We start from the raw sequence: 9322 nt of genomic DNA on the forward strand, positions 1-9322 counted from the left end.
ACTTAATTCAAGGAAGACACTACAACCACGATGGAACGAGTGGTTTTGATGCCTCAGTGAAGTCATCCACTGGCATTTCGCTAAATGATAACTTACTTGTGGGACCAAAACTTCAAGGTGATTTGAGATTGTATAATTGAAGAACGACGGGTCACTTACTTGGTAACTCATTGCTCAATGAACTCTACCTACTGATTAAATACTCCTTACTACGCAAACTCATTCATGTGACTGCTTTTAATCATGTCCAAATTTCTCAAAACAAAAGTATCATGGCTCAGTGGGCCACTCTCTAAGGAATTCGATTCGGATCATTCAAAACGTGCAGCTAAACCGAAAAAACAAGTGGCCTTAAACAAAACAAGGAAAGACCCATGATCACGCTTTATTAATCACCCTGTCCATTAATTATGAACCATATTTCAATCACCAATAAGCGCACTATAAGATACTAAGTGTAAATTTAACCAAAATATCACCCTGTCCATTTTTATAATCCGGGCACTCATTCTTAACAACCGAAGAGTTACTTTACCACAAAAAAAAACATTAAAATGCTATATAAATCACCCTATTAAGCGCACTAAAACAACCTAAAATAAATTTTTACCAAGCAGCAATTTCTCAACAAACTAGTGAATTAATAACGATCCTAATCAACTACAGTGAAAAATCTATTTTATCAATATCATAACCAACGTGCTCTGCCCTAAAAAGCACACAGAAAGAATCTACAAGACGTAAAATGCAATGGACACGGTTCGAAGAGTGGGGTTGGAATAACGGGAGACACTGACATTGGTGTCTTTAGCTAGAAGCCGTCACACCAGGAGGGCTGCTTTGTCAAAATTAAAAATGACAAAAAATCTGGTGCTGTCAATGCGTGTGTGGAGAAGGGGTCGATATCGAAATATAAAACCACTGTAAAATTCCTTTTGGGTAATGAAAATTTAAATTTAACAACGGTTCTATCACTATACCCATTAGGGCCCTCAGGGCCCTTGATTTCTCAGCGATCACTTAGTTGGAAAGCATGAGCGATACGTCCATGAATGGGGTATGAAAAAACATCAAAGGCGTGATACCCGTTTGAACCCTCGTGGACCCGTAATTTTGAGTATTTAATTTCTCACAAATACGAAGGATATGCCCATTCATGGGTGATTAAATTTAATCTCGCTGCTATACCCATTGGGGCACTTAGGGGCCCTTAAATTTGGGAAATTTGTTTCTGGCAAATGATACGTTGATTCATGAGGTATAAAATATTATCGATAGCGATGCCCATTGGAGCCCCATACATTTGAAAGATGCGGAACTATTATTACGACTGGGCTGACTTGTTTATCTTTTCAAGGTAAAAAATCAAATACTTGGAGCCCGAAGGCGCTTGTATTGAGATTCTTTAATTGATACGAAACTCACATTTCACAATGAAAATAGATTAAAAGCTCTGAAATATGTCAGGCGCTAATACAATACATACGCCACGGATGGCCAACATGCCGGGACAAGCTGCAATTGGCACTCAAACCATTCTGGCCTTACAAGGAAGAGCTACACGAGTCAGAACATCTTCTATACAGGGGAAATTGCCTATATATACCAGATTCTATGCGTGCTGAGACTCTTGCTCAGATACACGTGGCTCACCAAGGTGTCAACGCATGTATTTCCAGGGCGAAACTGAACGTCTTTTGGCCGTCCATGACCACTGACATCACAGAATATATAAGAGTCTGCCACATCTGCCGCCAACGAGATCCAACAAACCTTCCACTGCCCATTCACCCCCACACAATACCTCAACTCCCATGGGAAGTGGTGGGCACTGACATTTTCCACGCGAACGCTAAGAACCTGATCCTACTCGTCGATTACTACTCCAAATTTGTCGAAGCAGCGGAACTTCGCACAACCGATGCCGCCACTTTGCTCGACACGGTGCCCCGCAGACATTAATATCTGACAATGGCCCTCCGTACAACTCGCACGTCTTTCGGAATTTTCTTGCCCAATGGGGTGTTCAACACATTACCTCTAGTCCGCACTACCCAAAATCTAATGGGATGACGGAACGTACCGTCCAAACCATAAAGAATATGGTGATGAAGGCTACCCAAGAAGGGCGTGATCTGCAATATATTCTAATGGAGTATCGCTCCACGCTGATAGGCAAATTGCCCTCTCCGGCGGAAATGCTAATGGGCCGTCGAATAAGGACACCTTTGACAACAACAGTGAAACCACTACAGCCACATTACCCAACGCAACACATCCGGGAAACCCTTCTAGACCATCAACAACACATGATTTCCCAAGCACAGGGACGTCGCCACCTGACACCGGAAATACTCGAGGTAGGCAATAACGTACTGTACTATGCATCACACCGCACTTGGCTTCCGGCATGCATTATACAACTGGCAGCGGAACCACACTCCTATGTCATACAAACTGGAGATGGTAAAATATATCGACGCGCTAGAGCCCATCTCCGATTACGCCTGCAACAACAGGATCAACATCCATCCGACGTCCATCCACAGCCAAGGCTCCCTCAACCATCACAGCCATACAGTCAGGCGACTCAGCAGCAGCTCAGCCATGTCAACACAATACATATACCTGTGACAAACAGGCGCCATACTCCTGCCGCACAACCCACACTAGTCACTCAGGTTCCAGTTCCTCACCAATTACCACGCAGCCACTGTCCTATCCCTGATCAACCCCTGGCCGCCACAAGACCACGCGTACCTCCTCCCCCTTTTCCATCCAGACCGACAGCTCCTGCTCGCCCAGCCCCTCTCGCACAACGCAGGTATGTACAAGTCATCGTTGGTAATTCCCCGCATCCCGACAATCTTCCGCGAAAACTCATGCCTGACCCTGTCGTTCCCGGGAACTCTCCGCGACCCACGGACCGATCTCAACCACCCATTTCAACAACATCTCTACTACCTCGTGGCCCTCCATTCTCGCCAACTGACGGATTACCGGGTTCTACACGCTGTTCTTCCAAGGGTCGACCAATTAAACCACCGGCTCGTTATAGACAACAATAGTGAAAAAAAAATAATGAAAAAGAAAGTTGTTATAATACTTGCATAAGACCTCCGCTAGGTGGCGCCACATAATGTAACGGTAGGACCTGAGAACGCAGGAGGAAACTTCCCGCACTTTTTTCTATCCTTAACTAACAGAAGTCACAATAAATGTTACCGCCTTTAACACAGTATTAATTCTTATAATTAACCAAATAATTAACCTTTACAGCTGTCAATTGACGTTTCGTTTAACTATAAACCTGTCGGGAGTTTTAACCGATCGGCAGCTACGCATCCAGTTGAAGTAGTATACACGAATACTTTAGGACTGTAATTAAAAACCGTTTATAATGTGTGAAATATCTACTTATAACCTCTTGTGCTAATACCTTACCTAACAGTCAAAGAAGTTCTTCGATAAAGAAGCTTTTCAATGATCAGTTTTTGACTTTCGCTTAGAACATGAGGAATCAATTGCGTTTTTGGAAACGTCGATATCAATTTATCAAACGATGTTTTTCCGTCCTTTCGGTTTAGCAACTGAAAGTAGTCTCGACTCTAAGGATAACGAACGTTAAAAATGACCTTCACCAAATTGTAATAAAATAGCGTATGTTATTTATTAACAAGTGTACAAAATATATCTCAAGTAACAAAAACGTGGTTAGAGTTCAGTAGGTTGCCAATCGCAAATCTCGAGAGCAGAGTTAAAGATCAAGGGTTCCGGACACTCGAAGAGATATGCCACTCCGTGGTCGCAAGCGTAGAAGTTCCGGGCACTGAGCGGGTGAGCTAAAAGGAGTAGGGAGTCACCATTCACTGATGGACATCTACTTGACGCGTTAAACGACTGTGCCTCTTTTAAAACGGATAACTGGTCTTCCTTGTTGATTAATGTTATTTCATCAAGGACCTCTGTTCCGTTAGGTTTGCTCGATGCAACGGTGTGGTTGCTCTCCAACGGGTCGTCAAAGGTGTTCATTATGATAGATTCTTGGTCTTGAAGGGTTGGTTTGGTTTGAGCGGTGGCGTTATTTGGAGAATCATCAGTACCATTACGTCCACCGAGATCCAGAAGTCCGAGAAACGGAATTTGGATTAAATGTTGACCTGAACCAAAATAAAATTATATTACAAGCTATATTCAAATAAAATAACTAAGCAAGCGCTTACTGTTTCCACCGTCTCGAGTTCTGTTTAATTTGAAGAAGGGACCCACATCTATCGCGAGATTTTCCGAGGGTCGTTGTCGAACTTCGGGTTCAGTTGCAGACTTGTCGTTAAAATTGCTGTTGCTAGCATTAATCAAATACGCCGAGCTGAAGACGAAGATGAGAATATGACTACCGATAAACATTTCGAACGTTCAACAAAATATAATTCAATTGCCTAGTACAATGATCTGAAGAGTTACCGTAGATGTGAGTAAAGTTTGGAAATGTTCCGCTATTTATAGCAAAACTTTGGTTTTTTAACGATATCATTTTTAAATTTGGGAAAAATGGGAGGAATAATAAACACTGGTAGGACTATTTTATTTCATTATTTTTTAGTAGTTTTTTCTTTAAATGGCAAAATGTCAGAAAGCAGATGTATCTCCCGAGATTGCGTGTTAAAGGAGCCCAAAAGCATATTTTTTTAATTTGTTCCACAACTAGTGTTAGACTAATCCTCAAATAAAACAAGTTGGCAAGCCAAAATATACCTCTCCTCGGTAGAATTGTCCCTAGTGGTATTAATTTCTCGAGATAACCATTAAAGATATATCTCCGCAATTTAGAGTTATTTGTTAAAAATATTAACCCATTTCTATCCCGCCCGGTATAAAATTTTAATTATAATTAAAATAATTGAGACGAACGACCAATTTTAATTTATTCAGAATATCATAAGTTAAGTAGTTACAACAGTAAGTTAGACGTACTATAACAATGCACAATTGAATTAAACCCTTTTACAGAACAAGTTTATCAGTTAAATATAATACGAAGCAAATTTTAATGAAAGAAATATCTACAGAGGCTTTTTGGAATTACTCGCTTACGAAATACTTGCCGCATCTTTAACGCTCATTTTATTTCAACACTCACCCTTGATGAAGATACCGTAGATATCTGGTAGTGGACGACTCGTTCACTTCCTGTTGACGTTGTGACGCATACCATATGAAAAAGACCAATGCCGTCCAATTTCCAATATCATATAATGACTCGCACACCCAAGAAATCATTGACTGCGTTAGAAATCGTAGATATCCAAATATCCACACCAAATGTATTTACAAGAAGCAAAAACCTTACCATCAACAAAGCACAGAGAGCCACTTGACTAACCGCCACCTCTTAAAGCAATTAACGTTAAATTATCTCCTTTGAATTAACAGAACTATATATAGGTCGTTAAGAAAGTGGACCACCCACAGGGTCTACCCTTTAACCCTCTAATCTCGGCTGACTGCGCTAAAACAAGATTTAACCTTTAAAAAATACCAGATTAGGCCTTCATAAATTCATTAATAAAAAAAGACTTTATTACCTATTATGCTTACGATGCCTGTCTTAATTTCAGTGAATCTAAGCAGCTATCGGTGGTTCTGTGGTAGAGCGCTCGACTGCCAAGCCGAATGGTCTGGGTTCGAAACCTGGGTGGCGCATTTGTTTTTAATCAATAGAGAAACGCTAAATTAGAATTTCTTCGATGCAATAATTTCAATTTCAATTCTATTACAATTAAACCAAAATTTCGTACTCTATTAAATACGCTTCCGATAAAGCTGAAGGTCTAATTTTCAATTTGGCGTAACAAGTGTCGGTGGTTCTGTGGTAGAACGTCCGCCTGTCAATCAGGAGGTCTCGGGTTCAAATCCCGCCCGATGCGATCGCAAATTGATACTAAGACGAATACCGTGTACAACTGGTGGAAACCCTGCCATTGGACGTTGAGAGGTAGCATTACACTCAGCACTCGGTCCGTCCCAAAGTCATTAAGAAGAAGTTGGAGAGAAAACGCCCATATAAACACAACAGACTCAACATGCACAACCATCAGAACACAAACACAACAAATTCAACACTCACAACCTACGCATAAACATTACAAAAACGTAATACACCAAACCGTCACGACGGTGAGCGAAAAAACACCAACCAAACCAAACCGCAAATGCATCCGTTAACGCTCACCGTCACACGGTGGTTTTGCCAACCCTTTGAGAAACTGCGTACGCAGTGATTACACTTTGCACCGAAAATGCGAACGCGTTCGCAATCCTGACAGACAGACAGACCCACCCACAGACCCACCCACAGACCCACCCACAGACCCACAGACAGACACGGTCGTTGTATAACCCCTCCTAGGGGACTTTGTCCCCTCGGAGAGGTAAAAAGCTATAGTTAACGAGATTAATTAAGAAACTCATATTCTTAATTATCAGAAAAAGCTCAGCTACGCTGAGAAAAAAGGGGATATATAGGTACACCTGGGTATTTTTCTGCAGCTAAGAAGGGACAGGTATTAGTGAGGATGGTATTAATTGAAAACGCCCTAACTGACATCGTACCAAATGACATCTTAATTAGGGACATTCTACGAAGGGACATTGCCCTTAGTAGAATCGTACCTAGTGGTATCGCCCTAAATGGCATATAGTACCTGGTGGCCTTGCCCTAAGTAGAATTGTACCTAGTGGCCTCGCCCTAAGTGGAATTGTACCTTATCTGGTACTGAAGCTATATATCTAAGTTGCAAGATGATTTCGGCCCCTAACCTGCACTGTAATTAATTAATAAAATTTAATTGAAATGAAGCCAAAATATACCTCTCCTCGGAAGAATTGTCCCTAGTGGTATTAATTTCTCGAGATAACCCTTAAAGATATATCTCCGCAATTTGGAGTTATTTGTTAAAAATGTTATCCCAGTTCTATCCCGCCCGGTATAAAATTTTAATTATAATTAAAATAATTGAGACGAAACGACCAATTTTAATTTATTCAGAATATCATAAGTTAAGTAGTTACAACAGTGAGTTAGACGTACTATAACAATGCACAATTGAATTAAACCCTTTTTACAGTACAAGTTTATCAGTTGAATATAATACGAAGCAAATTTTAATGAAAGAAATATCTACAGAGGGTATTATAACGACCGTTCGCTTTTTGGTTTATAATTTTAACGGAATCGGGCCGATTTTAATTTAACGATACTTTATCGAAATTTTGTTAAAAGAATATTCCCTAAGGCCGCACGATAAATTTACGAGAATAATTTCCCGTCGCCGTTATATCGAAAATTTATTTGATTCGGGATTGCCAGAACTGTTGTGGGCGAGTGATTAGAAACTAAAATGGTAACCAGAATTATGCAAAATTTAAATGTTTATTTTTATTCAGAACAGTCTATGAAACGTTCTAGATTTAACTTTCATCAATAACCCAACAATATATATCCCTTCTACGTAATTGTACAGAACTGGTACTCAAGTGTCTAAGACTAGATTTGTCTTAGTTCATCGTGATTGAAAAATAAATCAAAACACACTTACACTTAAGTAAATATCATAAATTATACTGAGTAATTTTAACTAAATTCAAACTACCTAACTATAAACTGTCTTAATTAACATCTGAGAGCTGCTCGCTACTAATTACTTCCAATCTCCTTAAATAACCTCACAGGTTGAGTTGATAATTTCAAGGGTATTAATTAGGTTATTCCAATTCAAAAAATAATAACAACCAATTTTATCTTACAGCTGACTTGAGTTAGTTCACAATAACTTTAACACTTTCAGTCTTAAACACGCACTGTTCATACACTTAAGTCCATTCACTCACGTTCCAAACGTGAAACACAATTTAACTCTTTTCTTGACCGAAGACCGAACATACTAATTAAAACCGCAAAGTTACTTCATAACTTTTGACCGACACCAGGACTTCGTCCTGTAGTAGTTCGTCTGACAGCCAAGAACTAAGAAAGACTAAATCTTCTAAATTGACCGCAACGGCCTTATATACCTTTATTTGGTGTATTTGTCTGACCCGTCGAGATTTGACTAAACTTCGAAAAATTGAAGAGATTATATTTTTTAACCGGTTTGATTGATAGTTCTCCACACGGTGGCGCTATATTATTACTTTGATATTCGCATCGAAAAGAAATAAAAGGGGGCGCGTCGGTCACTCCAAGATGGAGCGATCTAAAGGAAACAAACCAGACGACATAATAGTGTAGATTGAAGATTTCGTACGTTTAGGTTTATTTCGTTCGTAACAATCTACTATTAAATCAAATTAAGGTCGTTTTAAGAGACCTTTTATCTTAAAAATTGTTACTTTGTATGGTTGTAATAACAACGGTACCATGGAAGGTATGCGGTTTCATCGTTTTCATTCAAAGCTACCCAAATTAACTAAGGCTTGGGAAAGACACATAGTAAAACGATAGTTGTTTGATATTCGCATTTTAGAAAGGAAAATTGCAAATTTAGCTATTCCTGAAGCCTATAAAGGTAAGACAATGTTACGCTGGAGAATTTATTACGAGGGGTCGGACATTTACCAAAATCCCGTACACTTTGTCCAAAATCGCAAAATCTTTTAACTCTCTCTATGGTAAACTAACATTGAAATCCCAAAATCACTTCAAAAAGTAATGATAAAATCGCCAAAATCTCTACGAAATCCCGAAATCCCGTACAAAATAATGGCAAGTGTCCGACCCCTCGATTTATTAAAAATGTGGTAGTTTTTTTAATCTTGAAATTATCAACAGATCAGTTCAAGCAGTATCCACATTGTTTAAGACCTTCGGAAATTCCTTCCAAGAATCTGCCTATTCGTATGCGTGACAGAAAATCACTCAAAGCATCATAAAACAGAACTAGTAGATACAATGAATGGTCAAATAGACTAACCTCTCTGTATAATGCCAGCAGAAAAAAAAAGAGTATTTATGATAAGGAGAAGAGATTAGCGGAACATTTGCTTACGGATCATCTTGTAGAACCTCGAAGTGGTGGAAAAAATCAGCGGAGTGGTTAGCACTTTCGCCTCGCAGCAGGAGGAGCCGGGTTCGATCCCAGCTTGTGGCACTGGGTGAAAACTCGGAACAACTCCTTCTGCGTTGAGTTTGCAAGTTATCTCCACACTGGTTTAAGGGGTTTCCCCCGAGTTCTTCAGTTTCCCCTTCCATAAAAACATGTTTAGGTTAACGGTAATAGTTAGTGTAGGGAGCTGTTGGCTCGAACGCGTGGCATGCAGGGCT

General features: G+C 39.9%; 1 protein-coding gene across 1 annotated transcript; it reads right to left on the reverse strand.

Moving 5' to 3' along the window:
- Positions 1 to 3645: 3645 nt before the first annotated feature.
- Positions 3646 to 4465, reverse strand: LOC149956214 (uncharacterized). The gene is made up of 2 exons (XM_090165426.1): positions 4224 to 4465; positions 3646 to 4160 (listed from the first exon to the last, which is right to left on the reverse strand). The coding sequence occupies exons 1-2, from the start codon at positions 4405 to 4407 to the stop codon at positions 3715 to 3717; spliced, it is 630 nt and encodes a 209-aa protein (XP_090021552.1). The 5' UTR covers positions 4408 to 4465; the 3' UTR covers positions 3646 to 3714.
- Between the last annotated feature and the right edge of the window lie 4857 nt (positions 4466 to 9322).

This window comes from Leiobunum rupestre, chromosome 2, assembly GCF_980474605.1.
Source record: "Leiobunum rupestre chromosome 2, qqLeiRupe1.1.hap1, whole genome shotgun sequence".
NCBI lineage: Eukaryota > Metazoa > Arthropoda > Arachnida > Opiliones > Sclerosomatidae > Leiobunum > Leiobunum rupestre.